At 53.1% G+C, this 24,690-nt stretch overlaps 1 protein-coding gene across 3 annotated transcripts in view; it reads right to left on the bottom strand.

The window, feature by feature from the left end:
• Positions 1 to 24,690, bottom strand: part of KCNIP3 (potassium voltage-gated channel interacting protein 3) — a 91,805-nt gene that overhangs the window by 61,592 nt on the left and 5,523 nt on the right. For 2 of the 3 annotated variants that reach the window (XM_039527573.1, XM_039527577.1), the window contains exon 2: positions 10,821 to 10,986. In XM_039527573.1, the coding sequence (XP_039383507.1) occupies positions 10,821 to 10,986 (166 nt within the window). Of the gene's footprint in view, positions 1 to 10,820; positions 10,987 to 22,934; positions 23,027 to 24,690 lie in introns of those variants that run through there. The other variant, XM_039527574.1, reaches the window with a different exon arrangement.

The following is a 24,690-nucleotide window of genomic DNA, read 5'->3' on the forward strand; positions in this document are numbered from 1 at the left end:
AGAAATGGAAATGAAAACTTCCAGAAATCTCTCATTTCGGGGCCAGTCCTGCAGCCCTTGCTAAGGCAGTGCCTCCATTGGGGGTTAATGGGAGCTCTGCCTGAGTAAGTACTGCAGGCTTGGGCTCTTAATAACATTTCTAACACTATTAAACTTGTGGAAGGTATGAAACGTGTCCATTTTGCTAGTCATGATCCCATTAGTCAAGGGCAAAAGAGGATCTGAATTCAATAAGATCAGGACAAGGCATCTCACTGGGGTTAATACCTCTGTGTACAGAGCCTAACAGCCACTCTGGGTAAGCAAAGGGGTAACCAGAATCAGAGCATAAAGCAGTGATGGGATTGGAAACAGGGCCCAGGCAGATGTGGTCAGCCCCAGATCCCAACTTCAAAGGCTCAGCTCCACAATAAACAGACTGAATCTTATGGCAAAATGAGCCGTCTCAGTTCTTATTATGCTGTTCTCCCATGGTCACCTCAAACTTCACAGCAAGAGCAGGGCTAGAATTCACAGCCTCCTGCTCTGAAAGCACATGCAACTAACACTTGAGCTAAAGGAGAATCACCATTAGCAGTATGGGGTCCAGGATGCACAGTTTTAGACAAACCAATAGACAGCAGTGAATGGAATTATACACACACACTAAATAATACATGCATTAACAATGAGAGATTGAAAACCTTGTTATCTACTCTAAGTATTGGATCATTATATTACACCTAAGAGTGTAAAGCGTTTCTAATTTTGGGAAAAACTGCTTAAAATATATTTAAAATGGAATATTTAATGCACAGAACGCACTGACTAATAACTGTTCAGGATTTCTCTTTTTCTCTAAATAGGGACAATTAATTAGAGTATTATGAGAATTAATTTATTTATATAAATGCTTTCAATCATGCACCGCTGAAATGCAGCCACCTCTGGGGTGGGGCATGGCCACTGTTTAATAGGATGGAGCAGTGCATGACATCAGATTTTCAGGCGGATTGAAAAAAAACTTCAACTAAGCTACACACAGAGTTTTGGGCAGGCAGGAGATAATTAGCGCTTGACCAAGACATGGCTGTTAACAACCCATTTCTCCAGGAGAAGTGTGATGGGCTATGTTAGAACCACAGAAGGTCAGGACATCATCTCTCATCTAGAAGATGGCAGTTCCAGTACCAGGCTCAGAAGCAGCTGGAGGGAGGTGCACCACCCACTGGCTCTGCAGCGAGAATATTTGGTTATGTACATCCAAGAATACAGCAAGAATATATTTCCATCCCTGATTTTTCACCACCCAGGCCGCGTGTCCTGTGTTTTCTAGCCTAGAGCTCCCAACGTTAGCCAAAGAGTGTTCCAGCTGATCAGTGCCTCTCTTATCTTAGCATCTCAAACGCACTTTTCTAGCCAAAAGGACCCAATTCTGCTGCTTTTACATTGAGTAGCAATTACTATTGAGTAGCCTCTCTGGTTTGGCAGGTCTCTTGAGATTGTACTGGCTAGTCCCTGTAAGGATTGCACAATCAGCCCCTAAATAATTCACCCTTACAGCATCCCTATGAGGTAGGTAAGGTATGTGGCTCCATTCCCCTGCCTCCCTCAAATCACTGATAGGCAGCTACTTCTGGAGCGGAACACAGCCGCTGTTTAACAGTGCCCAGCAACTCTGTATAACAGTTTAAGACAAAGTACAGCAAAATCCAGTTCATTCTTCAGGGGTAATTTCCCCTGATGGAGTTTGGCCACAAAACAGTGTTAGATGCTTACAAAAACAAGGGTTTTAAAGACCACAAAAATCAAGGACCATGGCTTTACATTGCATCCAAAGGAGTCTCTTTGGTGGCTTCTCTATGCTGTTTGTCAACAGAATATGCATCCCTCACACACCATTCATGAATTTATCCTTCTGGAACACCCTGCTAGGATTACTATACCCGTTTCACTGATGGGGAAACTGATGCACAGAGAGATTTAATTGGTGACAGAGGTAGTCTTGGGACACAGCCAGAATTGAACCATCCCAGGCCTGTGCCTTAGCCACAAAACCACCCCTCCTCTCTACCACTATCACCCCAAGAGCTGTGACAAAACCCACCCTGAATTGGAATACCAATGCTGCTTTCATGCCATTTCATTTGCAGTTTGACTGTTCTTCGCTGCCCTCCTCTTCCTCCACCCGTGATCCTGCCCCAGGGACAGCCAGGGCTAAAAGCTGGAGCGGCTTGTTTGAGCTAAAGCTCCCTAGCTAGGGCTGTAACACTCCTATCCTCTTGGATATGGCACAGAAGGATGCTCATAATAACCTCTGATGTGGCTGTATGTTCCCATCTTGCAACTTTAAAACCCCCTCTAGAAAGTCCCAGACGCACAGGTGAGAGACTGAAGATGCCTCAAAGCCCTTAGTCTCCATGCTTGGAGAAGTCACCCTTGGAATACCGCCAGCTCCCTGCTAAATCTAGGGTGGCTAGAACCCCCTCTGAGTAGCTGCAGTGATAGAAGCAACTCTTTGAGGTAGCATTGCCCTGCTACGCAAGGTGATTACAGCGATGCCCGGAGCAGGGCCGATGGATTCCCTGGTTCCAAAGGACGGGAGATCCCGCTCTGCCGAAATGAAAAGCAAGGAGTGAGCAGCATGCTCCAGCCGACTGCTTGATTGAGTTAGCTGATAATCTCTGGAGCCAGGCGGCTGTCTGTGCCCGATTCCAATTAATTAACAGCAGCGCTGGGTTTGGTGTTTAACAAGAGAATCGGCCTCCTCCAGCAAATGTTGGAAGAACAGGCAGTAATAGAGTCCATCAGGCAGCCCGTGGCTGAAGTCTCCCTGCTCTCTCAATCCTCCTTCATGGGAGAGAAGGTTTGATTAGCCAGGAATGTCTGTCTTGGAGCTGGTCCTCTCATCCGGGGGGTTCCCAGCAACCAGAAATCTATGGGCTGCCGTGATGGGGAGATTAAAGAGACGAGGAAACCTGTCCCAGACCTCCCCAATCTCATAGAAAACCAAGCCCAACCAGCATGACCCCGATCATTGGGGAGACTCATCCTGTCAACTCAGGAGACCTCTTCCCAAGTGGCCCCATCCCAACCACTTGGGAGACCTAACCTGGCACATGAAATCCAGCAGTTGCTCTCTCTTTCCTGGCTGTCTAGTGCCACCAAGCTGGATCTGTAAACATAGTTCCTGCTTCCATGTCTGTCCATCCCACATGGTGGCTCCCAGTATCACAGGTACTTCCCCAAAGGATGGGTGCTCACACCAGGGCCCTGCCTCTCAGAAAGGCGCCCTTGCTCCTGGGCATCTCGGTTGCTTGACGGGGGAAAAGAACCTCCAGTCTAGTAGCCCCTTCGCTGTCTGGAACCCAACGAGAATCCATCCAGCTCAGACAGAGCAATGAAGGGTGGGTGGATGGAATTACCTGGTTAAGCAACCACCTAAGCCTTACACCTGTCCATTCTCCAAACCAAGACTCCCACTCCTCTCCTGTCCCTTCGTCACCATGCCAGTCACAACTCCAGCTCCATCTCTTTCCCCATATGGGGGTTCCCCCTTTCCTTACTCCTCCCATTGCTGGCTGCCCCTCACATCTAGCCCTGCAGGGAGCTCCAGGCATCTTCTGAACACAGCCCTCAGTTCCTTCATCACTCCCCACACTGGACGTTCTGCACGTACCCAGCACTCTATCTATTCAACACAGTGTGCAAACATTAACCCTGACCACCCGCTTGGGAGGGAGCCTTTTGCCACCATTTTACAGATGGGGAAACTGAGGCACAGCGAGGGGCCCAAGTAGGTCAGAGGCAGGATTTGAACTCCAGATTCCCTGGCTCCCAGCCACACTCAGCTCCCTCGTCCCCCTACTACAAGCCACCAAAACACCATTGGCCCACACTGACTGCTCCCTTCAAATGCCTCGCAGCCGGGTGTGCCGGGAGCCCCCTGCTGCTGCACGTCTTACCTCTGGACAGATTCCCGGAGATGAAGCGGAAGAAGTAGCTGATCAAATTGCCCAGATGTTTCTTGCAGCTGTAGTCCCAGATCTCAAGGCGCGCTTCCAGGAAGCGCACCGAGGTGGTTGCTTCTTTGGCCTCTTTCGGGGGCATTCTGTCTCGCTCCAGCAGGCCTGAGCACTGCCCCACACCCCTTCCGCTCGCCCTGCCCTGGCTCGCCGCGCCAAGTTGTCTGGGTTTCCTTAAGGTAAGTGCTTTGTTTCTGCTGCTCTCCGCTGCACTGACCTTCTCTCTCCCACTCTACCTGCTCTGACTCCTCCTCCGCCTCTGTGGGTCTCTCCTCCCGCTCTGTGCTGGAATCTCTTGCAAAGTTGTATTTTCTCTAGCTGAGCGCAAGGTATTTCTCCACCTTCCACAGGGTGTTCGGGAATACAGGTGCTTGTCCAGGCCCCTCTGGCAAACACCCAGCAATGCCAGAAGGACACAATGTCATTCTTCTCCTGAATTCAGCAGTCCCAAAGCTCCCCGTCCTCTGTGTATCACCTGCCTTCTCCTCTCCCGCTTCCCACCATGGTACAGTTATTACTCTCTAATCCCTGGATTTTAGTGAGTTTAAGGCAGTGCCGTCCTGTGCTGGTTCAGCCTTTTCTGGCCAAAGCCATGTTGAGTCCCTGAATTTCAGATTGCCTTCCGCCAAGGATATGCATACCACGAGAACTCCAGCTCAACCCACCATCCCCGGGGAGCAGAGGAGAATACTTGCCTTACACGTTAACCCTAGCCACCCTGAGTGCTTTGCAATTCTCTTTGTGCACATCTGTCCCTTTGTCTCAAATGCCCCAGAGTCCCTGCCGCTCCCCGGGCCAGGGACATCTCTCAAAGCCTCACCAACAGCCAGGACCAGCTTTAGGCCTATTCCACTAATTCCCCCGAACTGGGCCCTGCGCCCAGTGAGAATCCCTTCCCTGGCTAGAGGCTCCTTTTTAATTTTTACTCATCCAGCAGCACTCTGGGTCTTCGGCAGCACTTCGACGGTGGGTACTTCGCTTGCTCCGGGTCTTCGGTGGCGGGTATTTCAGTGCCGCCGAAGACCTGGAGTGAGTGAAGGACCCGCCGCCAAAGACTCGGAGCACCACTCGGTGAGTACAAGCCCCACGTGGTTTTTTTGGTTTTTTTTTAAAGTCATCTCTGCCGGGGCCCCGTTGAAACTGTTCGAATTGGGCCCCACACTTCCTAAAGCCGGCCCTGCCAACAGCTGGACAATTTGCTTCTGACTTCTCATTTTGCTTCAGGAGAGGTGCTCATGATTCTCTGGTCATCAGCTGTCCCCACAATCATGGCCTCCACTCCTTAGACAAGATAGACCTTCTAATCCAAAGCCACAGCGCCCTACCCCTTGAGCTACAGGACCCTCTGCAGTCACTGCCCTGATATTAGGGCTTATCTCCTGTTTAAACATCCAGCCAGCAGAGAGGCAGGAGTCACAGCTGTGCAGCTCTGACCTCTCCAATGCAAGGTTACCAACCCGCTCCGCCACTGCATTGCAAATCCCTGCTCCTCCAGTGTACTAAGTACCCCTTGTCCCCACTGAATCAGGACGGAGATCTCCTGGTCTAGAGGTTTTATTCTCCACCACAGCAGAACCTTCTGGCCTCACAGACCCTGTCCCAACAGGCATTAGGGAATGCAGGCACTTTGCCAGAGGGGCCTGGACAACACCCATCAATGCCAATGCAACTTCTTCCTGAGCATCTCAAAGCTCTTTAAGACGGGGGCATCATACCCATTTTACAGACAGGGAAAGTGAGGCAGAGGGAGGTGGGGAAGGGACTTGCTCACGGTGTACAGGAAGTCAGCAGCAAGCAAGGAATAGAACCCAGGAGTCCTGATTCCCAGTCCTGTGCTCTAAATCCTCCAGGGCACTGCATGAGGACATGTTAGCAGGACCCTGTGGTTCGTGTTCCAGGCAGATGTGGCGACCTTGTTTTTAAGCAAGGCCAGGGGGCAGGAGAGGTCCGTCCACATCCCTGGCAGCACTTCCTCCTCTCCCATATTTCGCCTGCATCAAATCCCCCCTGATCTCCACATCTGTGCCCATCCCCCTTGCCTGGTCCAACCCTTAGTGGAGTGGGGAAGTTTGCCCTGAGCAATGAGACACCTGCACTGCCCAGACGAGGCTGCATCCCCACCAAGCAAGCATCTGGGATGGGAACCCGGGCAACATGGGTCAGAACCTCCCCAGGGTGCAGTGGTTCCCAGGAAGGGCGTGCACAGCTCAGTGGGAACCGAGGGCTCCCATCCCCTTCCCTATTTCCATGTCCACAGGAAGCCAATAGGGCCAAGGGGCTCCCTGCTCAAGGGAGGGGGATCAGCTCCTTCCCCCTCCCACCAGGTCTCAGGCTCCCTCTCCCCTTCTGCTTTCCTGACCTTCACTGGGCGAAGACAGCTCCCAGTGTGGAAGCACAGTGCCCAGAATACCGGCAAGGTATTAATAACGGTGCTGAGTGCTGGACAATTCCTGCCTCTCTCAGTGTAATCGGACCCCCAGCCCCTGCGGCAGGGCTGAGGCATCACTTCCTAGCAGTGCCAAGCGTGGCACAGGCCCCCCTCTGTGCTAATCCGCAGAGGATCTGACTGACTGCCCCGCCCCCCGCACCCTCTGGAGCCTTTGCTCTTCAGCTCAAGCCTTTAGCTCTGGAGGTCCCCGGTCGGTTCAATCCCGCGTTGGCCAAGAGGCTGGCTCTCAGAGACCGTAGGCAAGGCCTTGACCCAATCTCTCCTCAGCCACTTCCTTCACTTCAGCCTGCTCCCCCAGTGCCTTAGCTGGATACATCCTCGCACCCGGCACCCCAGGGTGGCAGCTGATCTAGGGTTCACTCCTTCCTGGCTCATTTGGATGAACTGCAGACAGCCAGCAGAGGAGGTTTTACAGCTAAGAGCAGGGGTTCTCAAACTGGGGGTCGGGACCCCTCGGGGGGTTGCGAGGTTATTACATGGGGGTCATGAGTTGTCAGCCTCCACCCCAAACCCTGCTTTGCCTCCAGCATTTATAATGGTGTTAAATATACAAAAAAAGTATTTTTAATTTATAAGAGGGGGTGGCAATCAGACTTGCTGTGTAAAAGGGGTCACCAGTACAAACGTTTGAGAACCGCTGGCTAAGAGATTTCAGCCCCTGCCCTTTGAAGGGGATGTAGTCACTGATTCCAAGGCCAGACGGGACCACTGAGATCTAATCTGACCTTCTGGATGGCACAGGCCATAGGACACCCCCCAGTTCTTTCCTGTCTGAACCAGAGCAGAACTTTGAGAAAAACTTTCACTCTTGGCTTTAAAATTGCCAGACAGAGAATCCACCACAACCCTTGGTAAGCTGTTTACCGTGGTTAATTACCCTCGTTGTTCAGAGTGGAAATAAAGCAGACACTTTTAATTCATCTAGCTTCTACCTCCAGCCACTGGGTGCCGCTTAGTTAGCGAGTTACCAGCTCACACCCCCCTGCAGACAATTCTTTGCATCCCAGGAGCTGCCCAGTCGAGATCAGGGCCACATTGTGCTGGGTGCTGTATATGCTCATAGCCCTGAAGACACTCCCTGCCCCAAAGAGCTCATGATCAGACAGACATTGGGAGGGGGAAACTGAGTCACAGAGGAGCAGTGCCTAAGGTCACTCAGCAGGTCGGGGCAGAGCTGGGAACTGGGTCTCCTGACTCTCTGTCTGCTAGATGCCCCTGCCTCCCACAGAACAGATTCTGCACTAACAAGGCAGGGGAGATGTGCCATGTGCCTCTGCCTTGACCAAGAGGATTAAGGAAAGAGAAAAGTTCAGTCCCTATGGCCCATGCTGTTCTAGGCCTCTCCGCCGATGCTGGTGACAAGCAGCCTGATTCCCTGTTATCCTGCATCTTGGGCCCTCATTCACACTCAGACAAGCGGTCCCAGTTACAGCAGTGGGGTTTTACACTCCCGATTGCAGGGAGAGTCTCTGCCTGCCCTTCACCCTCTCTTGGGGTGAAGCTAAGCTGGGGGTCAGAGGTTCATGGCAGTTCTTGTGGCAGTGAGTTCCAGCTGCTGGGAAAGTGTCCCCGAAACCCACGTTGGTATCAGCCTGGCTCTTTGTTCCCGCTAGTGCCTACATGACATGGAGGCTTAGGAGTACAATGGGAAAGGAATTTTTTTCACCAACTTTTTTTGGTGTTGGAAAATGTGTTTGTCAAAACCAAAATTCTGTAGGAAAGGGGCCATCGTGGCAAATTTCCCATGGGGGGTGGGGAGGGAAGGAAAGTTTCAAAGTTGTTGAAAGCCCCATTTTGCCTTTTTTAAAAAAACAAAAAAAAGAGTTTGTTTTTTGGTTCCAAATGGCTTTTCATTTTGAAATTTTAGCTAATTTCTAGTTAAAAATAGTTGATAAACCTCAAAATCAAACCAGAACACTTCAATTGACTCAATCCAACTGTCCCTAATGGGACAATTTTTCAAGAATTCAAAATCCAGACCTGAATTTGTCTCCCCCCACCCAAAAAACCCCCAAAACCCCTCAAACATTCCCATGGGACAGAAAAGCTATTTTCCACCCTGCTCTATCGCTGAATTTGCTACTAATGAGCTAAAGCAGTGCTTTTTGACCTCTCATTTTTGGACCCCTAAAAAATTTCAAATGGAGGTGGTGACCCCTCTGAAATCTTAAGCATAGTTAGACCACAGGTTGAAAACCACTGAGCTAAAGGATCTGGTCCTTTGCTTCCAGCAGTAGCAGCTCATGCTTTTAGATCCAGGGTTCAGTCCCTGCACATTGACCCTGCAAACGGGACATTATTTACACAGGCTCAGGACTTCCTCTTGCGATGAGATGGTTCCCGAGGAACGCAGCTGTGGTGTTAGGTTATGGAGTGGGGTGGACAGGCTTGGATCCGACTAGAGTTTATCTATTGAGATACTGTCTGATTAGAGTTTAGCCCAGCAGCACATGCATATCACACCTGACCTCCTAGCATCTGATCACAGCCTCACACCAGCAGAGGAAGACATTCCAGCATCTCCTAGTAATGTCTTGGAGACGGGTGAAGCTAAGACAAGCCGAGTACTTGTTTTGGACCATGAGCCATGAACAGGGGAACCGTAGGGGTTCTTCTGCCCTTGGCAAACCAGCAAACATCTCTCCCCACTCCGCTGGGAGTGAGCCAGAGGCACACACACTTGCATCCAGCCTATAGCTTGCAGAGCGGTAGCGGGAATGAATCTCTCCATGCTGCAGAGCACGCAGGCTACCTGCAGAGGGAAACAGAGCTCCACCTAGCACTGAGCTGTTCCCCAGCCAGCTCCATATGCAGAGATGTTCTCCTGCCTCTCAGGAGAAGGGAAAGCCTTGCTCTGCTTGAGTCAGGAAGCAAGTTCTCCGGTGCAGGTGGGTGATCGCAGTGGTTTCCAGGCCGCGGGAGACTGAAGAATTAGCCAGCGGCTGGATCCCATCCACCCCACAATTCAGACTCCTGGGTGATCACACCCATTCCCAGCCCCAGATTTCTTTTACACTAGAAGTGAATTCCAGATCTTGATTCTTCCTCAGTCAGGTGATTCGGCTGCAACATTAACCCTGGAATAGCTACAGATCTATCACTTGCCCCCACACACACTCACAAGCCTACTTCTGCAGCTCCAGAAGTATGCCTGGCATGACCAAAGCCCCCATGGAACCAGGCAACGACGCAGGGTTAGAGCAGACACGCGTTATCCCGCGAGCAGATGCACAGGCCAGAGCACAGCCAGAAGGGACCTGCAGGGAAGCCTCCAGGTACAAGCAACTGCTTGGGGCCCTGTGCTTCTGAGGGCGGGGGCCGGGGACACTTTGCTCAGGGGCCAGCCTGAAGCTGCTTCCATCAGCAGGGATGAAGCTGGAGACAAGTCACTTTCTGGCTACCACGCTGCATCACTGACACCTGTCAGGAGGCAGCAGGGCTGGGCTGGGGGAAGTTGGGGAATCAGGGGGAAGAAGCGGATTCCTCCAAAAGCAGCATGGGGACCTTCCTCCAGGGGGCCACCATTTCCACAAAGGGCACAATATACCCCGAGTCCTGGGGCACGCGTCACTGAAAGAAACCCCAGCAGCACGTTCCATACGGGAACCTGGGAAACCATCACGGTGGCCCAGGCTGAAAGTGTGGGATGGCGTCAAAATAGGCTGGGAGAGGGAGGGGCCTTCCAGGCAAAGAACAGCTCTCCCCAGACCCCTGTGATGGAGGGTCTATAGTGTTCATATGGCTTTATTATGCTTCTCCTCAGCAGCCAGTCGGATGGGACAGCCAGGGGAGGGATGGAGCGAGGGGGCCATGCTGGGGACACAATGAGAATCGGCTGAGGGGATGCTGCACAGAACTCCACATAGGGGATTTTAAGTCCAGACTGTTCTGGATCTCGACAGCTGCTCCCGCTCCAGTGCGGCATTAATCCCCAGAGCGATGTTCTAGGAAGGAGCTGGGGATTATGTGGGATTATGACCGGCCTGGACAGGAGGCGGATAAGAGACTGACCCCCCCCACACACCCATCCCCACCTCCAGGGCAGGTGTCTCAGCAGGGCTGCTCCAGGGAGACTGGTCGGATGGGGCCGCTGGGCAGGGCTGGGCACAAAAGGGAGTGCGCTCTGCCAGCATATGGGGGATTGGTAGCGTTGGCACAGATGTGGAGGCAGATGGATTCTCATTCCCCACCCTCCCTTGCCTGGGTAGGCTGGTCCCAGGTGGAACTTTACAGGCTTGGGGAGTTCTCCGTGTAGCTGGTCTGGAGGGGAGAGATTCCCAGTCCCTTATCCAGAACCTGACACCAAATGGAGACAACCCAGGTCCCAGCCCAGCCCCGGTTCCCAGCCCAATCTCCGTGCTCATTACCTGATCCCTGGGGCGCCGCGCGGGAGAGGATCCGCTTCACCAGACAGCAGTTCAGCAGCGCCTTGCGCGTGAGCCGCGGCTTCTGCCACTTCACGTGCCCCTTCTTCCCCGGGGGAGTGTGACCTGGGTCGCCCAGCAGGCTCCCGTCCGTCTCCTTGGTCTCGTCCTGCAGCGGAACACAGCCCAGGTCAGCACCCAGAGATGGGGAGGTCACATAGGCAACCAGGTTCCTACTCACCACCTGCAATTACCCCTTACGGTGCTCCACCCATGTGGGCATGGCAAGCTAGGCACTGGCCTGAGAGCCATGGACGTATCAATGCAGGACAGCTTCCAGCAGAGCTGGGTCCAAGCCCCAGAGCTCGGATCGCCCCCAAAGTCAGGGGGACACGTTTGACCCTGGGGTTCAGACCCCATCTGTAATAACTGCTGTTCACACACATACGCTGCATCTTCATGCCGGGCATCCTCTCTCATGCCAAGAGGAGGTGACAATCCCCCCGAGTTAATCAACACAAGAGCAGAGGGAGAGGGCGCTGTGGGGCTATGGCAACATCGGCCTGTGGCCCCTCCATGCCAGCCCACAAAGCAGGTACAAGGCCTGTCTGCAGACATGCCCATGTCCCTGCACCACCCCTAAGCACAAGAGGCATTCGGGGGAGCCGGGGGAGCAGAGCAGAGGTGCAGCATGAGCAGGCAGGGACATGGTGGGGTGGACCTGCACCCCAGGCATGCTGCACCCTGAAGCCTCACAGGGGACCCCAAAGCAGGGGCACACCTTGCAGCAGAGCTGCTCCAAGCAGGAGATGCAGAGGAGGCGGCTCTTGCACTGAGCGCAGCAAGGGGCGATGCAGAGACTTGTGCGAGCAAGCAGGGAAGCTGGCACGAGCAGGCCTCCAATTCTGCCCTCCTCTACGCCCCCGCTGGCTTTAGCAGGATAGCAGAGGGTTGGATGTGGCCTGAGTCCGTGAGGTCAGCCAGAGCAGGTCACGGGCAGTTTTGGAACCAGCTCGTGCAGTGACTGGGGAGCAGCATGGGCCGTACAGGGACTGAGGCACTCTGCCTGTGGAGCGGGAGCCTCGGGGGTTTGCAGGGGGAACTGCCCCTCACTGGGGTCAGAGACCAGCAGCAGATGAAGATCAGATGCAAGATGGTCAGGGAGCAGGGCAGGAGCTGCAGAGGAGGCAGCTCTCGAGCCCACAGCGCCAGCAGGAGAATGGTTTCAGCAGACGCCCAGGAAACCGAAAAACCTCTGGCCATCCCCATCCCTTATCTCCAGCCCCTCCCTGCCCTGTGCCATACTCTGCACACTGCACGAAAACTTCCCCAGAGCATTCTGCCTCAGGCCAGGACCATTACGGGTGCATTCCCAGTCCCCATAGCTGTCGGACCCCCCTCCCAACCCCTGCTTTCATCCCAACACCCCCCCCTTCCACCCACTTTAGCCTGCCTGCAGGGGAGGTTCTGAAGAGATGCTGCCACAGGGAGCAGAAGTGAGGACATAATGATGGTTTCCTAAGGCCCGGCCTCTTCCTCTTTCCTAAGGGTATGTCTACACTACGAAATTAGGTCAATTTTATAGAAGTTGATTTTTTAGAAATCGATTTGATACAGTCGATTGTCTGTGTCCCCACTAAGCGCATTAAGTCGGCAGTGTGCGTCCACAGTATCGAGGCTAGCGTTGACTTCCAGAGCATTGCACTGTGGGTAGCTATCCCACGTTTCCCGAAGTCTCCACGGCCCATTGGAATTCTGGGTTGAGCTCCCAATGCCTGACGGGGCAAAAACATTGTTGCAGGTGGTTCTGGGTACATGTTGTCAGGCCCCCCTGCCTCCCTCCCTCCCTCCCTCCTTCCATGAAAGCAACAGCAAAAAATCGTTTCTTGCCTTTTTTCCTGGGTTACCTGTGCAGACTACATACCACGGCAAGCATGGAGCCCAGCTCAGCTCGCTGTCACTGTATGTCTCCTGGGTGCTGCTGGCAGACACGGCACTGCAGTGCTACACAGCAGCATCCCCTTGCCTTGCCTTGCGGATGGCAGACGGTGCAATACAACTGCTAACCGTTGTCATTCCATGGGTGCTCCTGGCCGACCTCAGTTAGGTTGGTCAGGGGCATCTGGGCAGACATGAGTGCTCCTGGCCAGCCTCGGTGAGGTCGGTCGGGGGCACCTGGATATAAATGGGAGAGACTCCAGGTCATTCTCTTCTTTAAGTTTTGTCTAATGGAGATTCAGTCCTGCCTGGAATATCATGCGAGCTGGAGGCTTCTGCCTCAGGCTGCTCTCCCAGCTGGCAGCACCGTGCGATTGCACCTACCCCAGCCTACCCCTTTGCTCCCATGGCTCATGAAGCCTGGACAACAGTAAGCATCAGTTCAGCTATAGGCTGAGCAAGTGCAGAATGGTGGTAGAATGTGCCTTTGGATGTTTAAAATCTCACTGGCGCTGTTTGCTGACTAGGCTGTTTGTGATTAGAAGAGCACAGCAAGGCGCGCTGCGCATCACAGAGGCTTTGAAAACCAGTTTCACGACTGGCCAGGCTTTGGTGTGAGAGCTCACCACGCTGGCCAAACAGGAAAAGAACTTCAAAAGTTCGCGGGGCTCTTCCTGTCTACCTGGCCAGTGCATCTGAGTTGAGAGTGCTGTCCAGAGCGGTCACAATGGAGCACTCTGGGATAGCTCCCGGAGGCCAATACTGTTGAATTGCGTCCACACTATCCCAAATTCGACCCAGCAAGGTCGACTTCAATGCTAATCCCCTTGTCGGGGAGAAGCAAAGAAATCTATTTTAAGAGCCCTTTAAGTTGACAAAAATGGCTTTGTCGTGTGGACGGGTGCAGGGTTAAATCAATCTAACGCTGCTAAATTCGTCCTAAACTCGTTGTGTAGACCGGGGCTAAAAAAGGGGTGGCCTGGAGTTGAGAGTGCTGGACTGGCAACCAGGCGCACCAAGGTCCGATCCTGACGCTGACACACACTCAGGGTAGCCTTGAGCCGGTTCCTTAGTCTTTGTGCCTCAGTTTCCCCTCTGTGAAGCCAGGATGATACTTACAACCCTATTTCACTGGCAGGTCGGGGCATCTGAAGTGTTTTACGAACACTGAGTTCTTCTGATGGAAGGTGCTGCCATTTGTCCAGTGCCCAAATACCACAATGATGGGCACTTAGAAACACATGTAAGGAGTTCAGGCTGGCATAACCCGCAACTCAGCAGGTGCCCAGATTGCGGTTTCTAAACTCCAAGGATCGCATCTGTACAGATAACAGAGCTGAATGTCTACTGAATAATTGATGTTCTTATTCCAGCTCCCACTGAAAAGAGAACCGACCTCAATCCGTCCATCCGTCAGAGCCAGCCTCTCTTTTCATTGCACGCAAGGCGATGCGACAAAGCTTCAGTACGGGGGGTGGGGGGGGCTGCCTGGAAGTGATAACAGCATATCAGTTGCACCTGCGATTGATGGAGCTCAGAGATCTTGACAAGCATTGATTAGCTAGCCAACGTCCCTGGGCAAAGGAAGGTAGACAGGTACCATTATACCGGTTTTACTGAGGGGAAAACTGAGGCACAGAGTGCAAGGCTAATATTTTCCAAAGCATCCACTCCTCTGGGGTCCCAGATTGCTACACTTCAGGTGTCCAGCCATGTAGCCAAAACTGAGGCAGGCCAAAAGCTTTTAGGCAAGTCCCTTACCCGAGACATCCCAGCACGTCAGTGGAAGAGCGAGGAACTCCCAATTCCCTGCTCTGAGCCACTAGATTTCATGCCCTCTGGAAATATTGATCTCCCACTGCTGTCTGAAATTCAGTCTGACAGTAATGAGGACTGTCTCTTTAGTCAGGCCATTCAGTTGTTCATGGCTTCACGCCAGGCACAAAACCAGAGGCTGGCTTTAGCCAATCAAGCCCTAGGACCTCGCCTCACGTTTGAATGGTCTCACGTTAGGCCACGTGAGCCCTTTGCAAGTGGTTCTGCTGCCAGGCCACCGTACAGGGCATATCAGCCACACGAGTGGGTAGGACGTCTCAGGAAAGGGCAGAGTTTGGATTGCAGCTACCTGCCCTCAAGGCACTTTGGAGCCTGGGTGGCTTCCATGTGAATAGGGCTTTAAAGCAACCCTGCTCGCTCCTTCCCCCAGCCTCTGTCCCCTCCCTCTGGCTGCAACCCAGCACTCCAGCAAAACGCCTTTGACTTCCGTGGGCATCATAATGGTGCAAAGGTCACAGTATGGAAGCCTGTGTGGAGACAGCAGCCTCTCTAAGCTCCAGCTGGAACAGCAGCTGGACTTGCCTCCTCCTTCAGCTTTTCCTAGCCTGAGTAGTTTGGTGTGATTGGCCCAAGATGCCAAGGGAGATGCCCAGCTGGTAGGGAAGCAGCTGCCAAGCATGTGCCACTTATCCCATCAGTCATTCCCACCAGCCTGGCTCACCGCTGGCACAGAACCCGTCCCAGCGGACACAGGCACTGGCAAAGTTAAGCCAAGCCACCAAAGTGGGGAGATTCAGCCAGCTCCCATTCACGCCACAGCACGTCTCTATACCGTTCTAGTCACCCCGCTCGCAGACAAGCTGCCACGCTGCACAGAACGTGCATCCTGGATCACAGCAGGCTAGCTGCAGGGAGATGTGACGCATGATTCAACAGAGCAAAGGGGCTCTGTGTTACCGAAGTGATTTGAGTAGTTCGGAGCCAGCTAAGCCCTGCAGACAGATGGCTGCAGAGTCACGTTTTTTAAAGCACATCATAACTACAAACTTGACAAGCTGGATTTTATTTTTAAATTACAGATTTTTCCAGCTAAGCAAAGTCAGGCTCACTTAGGCTCATGGCTCACAACAAATTCACCAGTGTGTCCCTCAGAGGGCTGTGGGGTCGGCTGCTGGAAAGGCAGAGAGGGGGGAAGCTAACAAGTTTCCTGGGCTTCACCCCACAGGCTCCTGCCAAAAAGATATCGGGGCATCTCAGGCTCTGAGAAGAGAGCAGATGTAGCGAAGCCAACAGGTGAATCTGAGAGCCTGGGATAACGGCTAAGACATGTCCCAGCACAGAGGGTCGAATAGAATTCAGAAGAGGGGATTTGGGACTCAGGACCCCTAGCTAAGTGTCTTCTTCATGACTGTGCCACTGATTCAAGCCCAGTGAGCCCACGCTGGGGCAGAGTCAGGAGCCAGAAGGAAGTCACTTATCTTGGTCCGTAGCCATCTCCCCAGCGCTTCCTTTCCACACATCAAGCTATTTTCTAGGTGGACCAGGCTCCACACATCACACCCAATACACCATCTGCAGTGGAGAAAACCAGAGATGTGTACCAAGGGTGGGGGAGGGGGGCAGCTCTGGTTTCTGAGAGCTGGTGAGATGTTGACACATTGCAGCTGCAGAATCACCACTCCTGGCAGATGGTCGCCCCCTCCCCCCGCGCGCACGCGCAGCCGAGCCAGGGGGTGAGATTCTATGGCTGGCAAGTTTTTGGAGGTGGATTTGTGCACACACAGAGCGGAAGGAAAAGCTAAAGTCTTTCCTGCAGGAGAGCGCCCATCAAGCAAGTAAGGCCTGGAAGGATTGGGCAGGGAACAAGACGCAAAGGGACACCAGAGTAGAAGAGAGGAAGTTTGGTGCTGGTCAAGTCCCAGCACCAGGCAGACTAGAGAGGAATCTGCCTGGATCCAGCTCCTCCATCTACTGACCCCATCACAGACTGCTCGTGGGACCCTCTGTCTAGCCTGACTGACGATTTTATGGGGCCCCCAACAACTGGGCCATCAATTGCCTGCTAAGTGGTAGGTGGAGGAGTCAACAGAGGAGGAAACTGACTTTCATGGCTTCACCTCCAGAAGAGAACATAAGAATGGCCATACTGGGTCAGACCAAAGCTCCGTCTAGCTCAGTATCCTGTCTGCCGACAGTGGCCAGTGCTAGGTGCTTCAGAGGGAACGAACAGAACAGGGAATCATCAAGGGATCCATCCCCTGTCGCCCATTCCCAGCTTCTGGCAAAGAAACAAACAAGAGGGGTGGTCGCAGGGCTGCTGAGGTTATGGTTCCCAAACTTTCAGGGTTCCTTCCCATCCCTTGTCTTGCTTTAAGCAGGTTCCTGCTCCACCAGGGTTGAGAAGTGACAGGGAATCTGGGCAGGGGGAGGCATGACCCATATGGTCTGCTCTGTGCCATGCATGGCACCTACAGTGCAGCATCTGTCCCTCCACGTGACGAGTGCCTCATCGCTGCCCATCAATAATGCACAGCACTTCCCCTTTTGTTGTCAGCTTTACCGGCTGGTTCATTATTTATAGGCATGGGCTAATTCCGCCTGACAGGTGCACCTGTTCCTGGGAACCTTAGCCCAGCCAGGTACCACCCAGGTCAGAACTAGACAAAAGGAGACACGGCTCATTGGAGACACATCCCAAGAGCCTCCGCCACAAACGCACACTTCCTAAATGTCTGCTGGGTGTCACGAGTCTGCCGTTCTCATGCACAGAGGCTCTCCAATGCAGGCATTTGTTACACTCATGCCCTGGCATCCAAGTACATTTCTAAGGCCCTGTTGGAACAGATAGATCCCAAAGCACTTCAGCAAAAAGCCAGATTCCTTTCTGGTGCAACTCCATTGGCTTCAGAGAATTTGGCTCAAGCAATCCAGGATTCACTTTGCTCCCCACTGAAATGCAGCCACCTCTGGAGTGGAAGTCGACAGCCATTTAATATAACTTGGTGAATCCACGACGAACCACATGACGAACTGGAGCCATTCCAGAGCAGAGCGCAAAGGACGAGAGATTTGGAGGAGCTGGGCAGGGCCACGCTGCAGAAGGAACGGCTATGGGGAGAACTAGAAATGCAAAAAGGGATGTTCTAAAGACGACAGGGACCAATTATTGTCATTAGTGGCTGAGGACAGAACAAGCAGGGATCGGCTCAGAGCTGCAGCAGGGGAAGTGTAGGGTAAATGTTACACAAAACTCACCAATCCTTTGCCCTTCTCCTAAGCCCGCTTGGCACAGAATCTCCCAGGGCTTTGGCAACATTAACTAGTTAATAACTTCCAGCTCCTCTGCAAGCTGGGTATTCTCCTCATTATACAGATGGGGAAACCGAGGCCCAGAGCTTCAGTGACAAAACTCACCCCGCAGATCAGTGGCAGAGCGGTCAAGAGAACTGTGAGTCCTCACTCCCTGCTCTCCTGTCCTGACCACGCAGGAACTCTCTTCTGAAGCAAGGAACAGAACCCAGGAGTCCTGTCTCCTAGCCCATGCTGTGTTTGCTAGGCAACACTGGCTCCCAGACCGACAGCTGACTTTCCCTCCCCACTTTATCATCTGAGCTGCCTTGAGCCTGTGTCCTTTCGGCTTTCTTCCTTCTGGTCCTGCTTCTCAGAGCCCTATGGAAAATGCTAAGTGGGGAGCAATCGCAAATGTCAGCAAGGGAGAAAGAAATACACGGGGGATTTGGGGAGATTAGGTGCTGGACCTAACAGAGGCTAGCAACTGGGAATATAATTCACCATGCTCTCACCTATTGGATACAAGGGAGACCCTCGCTAGTCAATGGAACAAGCTGCCAAGGGCGGTCCTGAATTCCCAGTCGCCGGAGGCATTCGACCCTCGACTAGCCCCCCTTTTTATCCAGTACTAGGTCGGGCTGGCTTTGTGACACCATGAAGTCCGTCGCTGGCTCTCATGTATGCCAAGCTCGACACTCCCCTCAAATGCTGATGGAGCCCGGCCCACAGCCCATCTCCTTCCCTTAAGGGAGCGATTTGGTTTGGAACCTCAGAACATCCAGCTTTCCGCCGCACAGACAACAGGAAGGGCAGCGGTGAGGCCCGGAGCCAAGACCCCAGGCTCATTGCTAAGGAAACGGGGAGAACATAGATCATAAGAGCGGCCACACTGGGTCAGACCAAAGGTCCATCTAGCCCAGTGTCCTGTCTGCCGACAGTGGCCAATGCCAGGTGCCCCAAGGGGAACGAACAGAATAGGGGATCATCCAGTGATCCATCCCCTGTCGCCCATTCCCAGCTTCTGGCAAACAGAGGCTAGGGAGAAGAGGTTCTGGAAGCAGGCATGCGTCTCCTTGTCTGGCTTCAGTGAATACCGTCGGCTGGGGAAGGCGTTGCAAGATTTCAGCTCCCCAGAGCCTGCAGAGAGCAAGTAGCACGCGCTGCTTCCCAAGGAAGGGGCAGGGATGCGCAGCTGGGTAGAGGGAGGATTCTTACTGGCTGCACTGAGCCGGAACTCACTTCTATCACTGCCACCACAATGCTGGCTATGGCCTCTCACTGGCCAGGACCAAGGGCTCTGGTTTCCCTTCTTCCACAGGCTGTCCAAGCTTCTCTGCACTTGCAAGGCCTCTCTGTAATAACTCCCATCTGCTATTCCCTGACTTCACCTCATCCTAGATCATCTACCCACCCCGTCCCCTCCACCTGGCCATCACTCCTGACTTTCTTCCACCTCCAAAACAACGTCTCAATCCGCTTGATGTCAAGCCGCCCCTGAAACCACCCGTCCCATCATGCATTCTGCCCCCCAACACTCCCCCATCCTTCCAGTTTTGCATCCTGCTGCACCAGCTTGTGCCCACGGACTGTTGCTCATTGGGGCAGGCACCCTGCTGACTTGGCACTGCCTACCTACCGTGCCAGACCACCCCTGCTTGCTTCATATCTAAACAGCTCATAAAATCTCCAGCAGCGTGCAGCTATCCAGCCTATTATCAGGGCAGGAGAGGGAATGGGGCAAGGGGAGGTGGGAACAGGAGCTGTTTACTCATAACTGACAAAGCAATTACAGGAGCTAAAATTAAAAGCTATCTGGAGGAGCCCAGCTGGGATATCAAAAGCAAGCACGGAGGTTGGAAACGGAGCACAGGGGCTTTGCATTAGCACCTGGGTGCGGCATTCTACCTTCTGCTGCAGGTATTTAACCCCATTCACTGTCAGGCTGGGATTTCTTCATGAGATCCACTCAGAGCTCCTTTCTAGAACCACCCCGCAGAGCTCTGAGCACCAGGGTTTTGCAGTGCAATTGCACCATCGGCCTCTAAGCGTGGGTTGTTCGAAAGGTTACCATTCATCTGAACTGGAATCCTAAATCCACCATCCCCACCACTAGATTTGGGATATTCAGATCCTCCAGTGCTGGGTCAGGTCCTAAATAGACCTGTTTTCCACAGCTAGCTTGGATGCAGTCCACGATTGGAAGTCGTCCCACAAAATCAACCTGTGGGATTTTAGGGCACTTGAACGCACGCTTCAAACCCCATTCCAGGTCCACACCCCTCCTCCTCAGTCCTTGTTTGCTAGCCCTGTTAGATCAACCTGGGATTGGGAAGTCAAGACCTTTGCAAAAGGTCTCTGGTAGTAAAGATCTGCCCTCCGTTACCATCCTGCCTTGGACTGGGACAGCTCAGAGTCCGGCTCTTCATTTGGGAGCGTAGTTAACAGTTCTACCAAGTGCTGCTGCAGGCACCCGGCTATTTTTAGGCACTAGCAGGAGCACAGCAAGCATGTATATATCCACCCATACTGGGGATTACACCTCAGCCAGAGTGTAATCACCCCTTAAATCACAGAGCCAGCAGATCTGATGGATACACACAAGGGCAGAGGCCATGGGAGTGCCAAGGTGCTATTTTTGTAGCATGATTTTTACAGGGTGGAACCTGCAATTTAAGTCACTGGGAACTAGGTTAATTCCCCCCTTGTTAGTGATCTCTAACTAGTGTGAAAGTGGGGAGGAGAAGGGACAAAGGAATGGGGGGGTTGCTGAGCTAAGACAGGCTGGGCTGCAGGATCTGAGGCAGGAGGGGAACAAGTCAAGGCAGGTCAGAGTAAAGGAGAAAAAGGACAGGGCAGGATAAAGGGTGTGGTGCAGGGGGGGAATAGGATTTAAAGGAGAGACATTGACTAGAAAGTGAAAGAGAAGGTAGAGTCAGATACTGAGGGGATTGGGTGATATATGAACTTGGCAGCGCAAGTGGAAGAGGGGGTAACCCAGAGAAGGGGAGGGGCAAGCAGGAGGGGGAGCAGGAAGATCAGTACCAGGAGGGTGATAAATAAGTGGAGCGCCCAATCTGCAGTGGGATCCCAGCAATCACCCCAGGAGGCTGCCCTCTGTCTAGAAACAGGAGGGGGTGAGAGCTGGGAGGGTTACAGCAGCACTCGGCAAATACAGCGGGGTCGAGTAGAGCCGGGCAGGGCTGATCACTTGCAAACCACACAGTGCCAGGCTGCAGAGAGCTTTAACTCCACTGGCAAAGTTCCCTGCTCAGGAGCCGCTTCTCTCCCTGCTGGGAACAAGCCTACCTGCAAGAAAGAGACCACGCTTCTCGGCCAGCTGCTAGGCACCAGGTGGCACAAACAGAACCAGGACTCTCCAGCTAAGCTGGAAGGCTGGAAAAGCTCCTAGATGCTGTCTTTTAACAGAGCAACATGAGGGTCAGGTGACCTGTAGGCCTTAAAGTTACACGCACCCCAGGACGGTGATCCATGCCCAAAACAAGGCCCTTTCCTATTTCAAATGGGGCTGCCAGGCATCTTAATATTAATGCTTTAAATATACATATATCCTCTCCCTCGCAGGCTCATCAGCAAACCATCGGGCATGGGGGACCACATTGGAAGGAGCGAGGACAACTAGGAAAATGACCCCAGTTGTCTGCAAAGCATCCTCTTCTACGCCAGTACCTGATCCCCTAGTATGACTGCTAGTGCCAGTGGGACCTACCTTTCAGCACCATAGTGAAGCATGAGCAAGACCACTAGCAGTTAATCCGTGCTTCTCCCTGTGAGAAGGGATCAGTGGCTAACAATCCATTGCCCAGTATAGCCCAATCTTGTTAGGTCACCAGTTTATATCCAGCCCATCAGCAGTGACTGACGGGCATTCAATGGTTGCTCAGTGACCTACATAAAATAAGGTGGAAGGGGTGAAACAAGATTTGGGGCAAAAAGCTATTTTGTGCCAATGTTTTGATGAAAATGTTTCGATCAGCTTGGGGGGGGGCTGTGAGCCCAGTTCCTTGGGGGCGGGTGTATACAGCACTAAGACCACAACTCGGGTACCAATTGCTTCCCCTACCCATTGGAAAGTCTCAGTAGCCAAGGGATGACCAAGCCCTGGAGACCCATCTCCCCTCTGCTCCCTACAAGGCTCTCTCCAGAGCTGAGAGGTGCTGGTGGGGGAATACCCAGGCTGCACCTGTTCTGGAAGGTAACTAGAGGGATTGGGCCCCAGGGCTGCCCCACCATCAGCTAGTGTTGGGTGTGTAAGGACGGGGAAGAAAGGGAATAGGAATTGGAGAGAGAACAGAGGGATGGAGGGAGGGGGATCCAAGATTTGCAGAGAGCCTGGGAAGGTCCCTGCAGTGGGAGGAGAACAGGAGGGGGTCAGAGTAAAGGGGAGGGGTGGGTGGAAAGGGGGAGCTCAGAGCATGGGGGAGGTAAAGAGGGGCAAGTGATCAGTGCTGGTGGGAGGGTGAAGGGGGAGCATGGAACAAGGGAGCGGGGCAGGGGGATAAGGTGGGAAGGTCAAAGTCCAGTGGGTCAGGAGGGGAAAAGGGAAGGGGATGGGGTGGGCAGCTGGATGGAGGTAGGAGAGTGGGCTGAGGCAATGGGACAGGAGGGGAGTCGGAGGCCCCCTGGGATCCTGTCCCTGATCGGTGTCCTGGGCTTCCCCCCTGGACTCCTGCCCCTCTAAGATCCAGCCCCATGGCAGGGTTTCAGTGCTTCTCCCCACAGCGATGGAGGGGGTGATCCTGCCCCCCACACCCCAGAAGAAATGACATGCTAAGGTCCTATGGCAAATCTGGGACCAGAACCCGGTTGTCTCAAGTGAGGGCCACATGCTCTTCCCGGGGTCTCTCCACAGACCCCCGGCCTGGGCACCACCACTGGGCATGGGGCAGGGGATGCACCCCCCCACACACACACTCACAACCCCAGATCCCTCCCCTGCACCCAGCCTCTCCCCCGGCCCCCCACCCCACTTCCCCTGCCTGGCCGCCCCCCGCCCCGTGGGGGGGGGCAAGTGTCCACGGTGCCCGAGCGTCCCCCCTTCCCCGGCCGGGCCATGCCCCCCGCCGCAGCCCGGTGCCAAGCGGCCCCCGCTACCTGCATGGCTCGCTGCTGCTGCGGGGAGCCTGCCCGGGACCGCAGCTCCGAGCCGCCTCCAGCCCCACCGCCAGCGGGACTCAGCGCCGGGACTCCGGGCCAGCGCTCAGCCCCCGCCCAGCGCCGAGCCAGCCCCTTAACCCCCTCGTCCCCGGCCCTCCCAAACCCGCCGGTCCCGGAGCCCCACACAGCCCGCACTGCAGAGTCCGGAGCGAGGGAGAAGGGGAGGATGGAGAGACACGGGTGCCTAGGGCAGGGGAGGTGTGGATGGGGAGGGACGAACAGATAGATCCGTGGGGATGGAGAGACAGATCGGGCCTGAGAGAGGTGTGTATGGGGACGGCGAGATAGAGAGATGGAGCCACAGGGAAGGATAAATGTGCCTGGAGCTTGGCAGGGATAGAGGTGTGTTTGGGGTTAGATAGGTGTGTATGGGGATGGATGGATGAACAGACTATGTGTACGGCGATAGGTAGGTGTATACGAGGAAAGATAGATGCATATGGGGATGGATGGATAAATAGATGTATATGGGGTCCAATGGGGATGCATGGATAGATGGGTGTCTATGAGGATACATAGATGTGTATGGGGATGGACGGATGGATAGATAGGTGTCTATGAGGATACATAGATGTGTATGGGGATGGATGGATAGATAGGTGTCTACAGGGATGTATAGAAAGATGTGTATGGAAATAGGTAGGTGTCTAGGAGGATGGATAGATGTATATGGGGAGGGATGGATATGTGTATGGGGATAGGATAGATGTAGGTATGGGAATGGATAGATGTGTATGGAGATAGGTAGGGATAGATAGATGTGTATAGGGATAGATAGACATATATGGGGGTGGCTGGCTAGATAGGTAGATGTATAAGGGGATAGATCGATGTATATGGGGATGGATGGATAGATGTGTATGGAGATAGGTAGGTGTCTACAGGGATGGATGAATATATGGATAGATGTATATGGGGATGGATGGCTAGATAAGAGATGTGTATGGGGATAGGATAGATGTGTATGGGGATAGATGGGTGGGGATGGATAGATGTGTATGGAGATAGGTAGGTGTCTATAGGGATGGATGGATATATGGATAGATGTATATGGGGATGGATGGCTAGATAAGAGATGTGTATGGGGATGGTTTGATAGATGGATGGGGATGGATAGATGTGTATGGAGATAGGTAGATGTATATGGGGATAGATCTATGTATATGGGGATGACTGGCTAGATAAGAGATGTGTATGGGGATAGATAGATGTGGGGATGGGGATGGATAGATGTGTATGGAGATAGGTAGGTGTCTATAGGGATGGATGGATATATGGATAGATGTATATGGGGATGGATGGCTAGATAAGAGATATGTATGGGGATAGGATAGATGTGTATGGGGTTGGTTTGATAGATGGATGGGGATGGATAGATGTGTATGGAGATAGGTAGATGTATATGGGGATAGATCTATGTATATGGGGATGACTGGCTAGATAAGAGATGCGTATGGGGATAGATAGATGTGGGGATGGGGATGGATAGATGTGTATGGAGATAGGTAGGTGTCTATAGGGATGGATGGATATATGGATAGATGTATATAGGGATGGATGGCTAGATAAGAGATATGTATGGGGATAGGATAAATGTGTATGGGGTTGGTTTGATAGATGGATGGGGATGGATAGATGTGTATGGAGATAGGTAGATGTATATGGGGATAGATCTATGTATATGAGGATGGCT

This window comes from Mauremys reevesii, linkage group 2 (assembly GCF_016161935.1).
Source record: "Mauremys reevesii isolate NIE-2019 linkage group 2, ASM1616193v1, whole genome shotgun sequence".
In the NCBI taxonomy this organism is placed as follows: domain Eukaryota; kingdom Metazoa; phylum Chordata; order Testudines; family Geoemydidae; genus Mauremys; species Mauremys reevesii.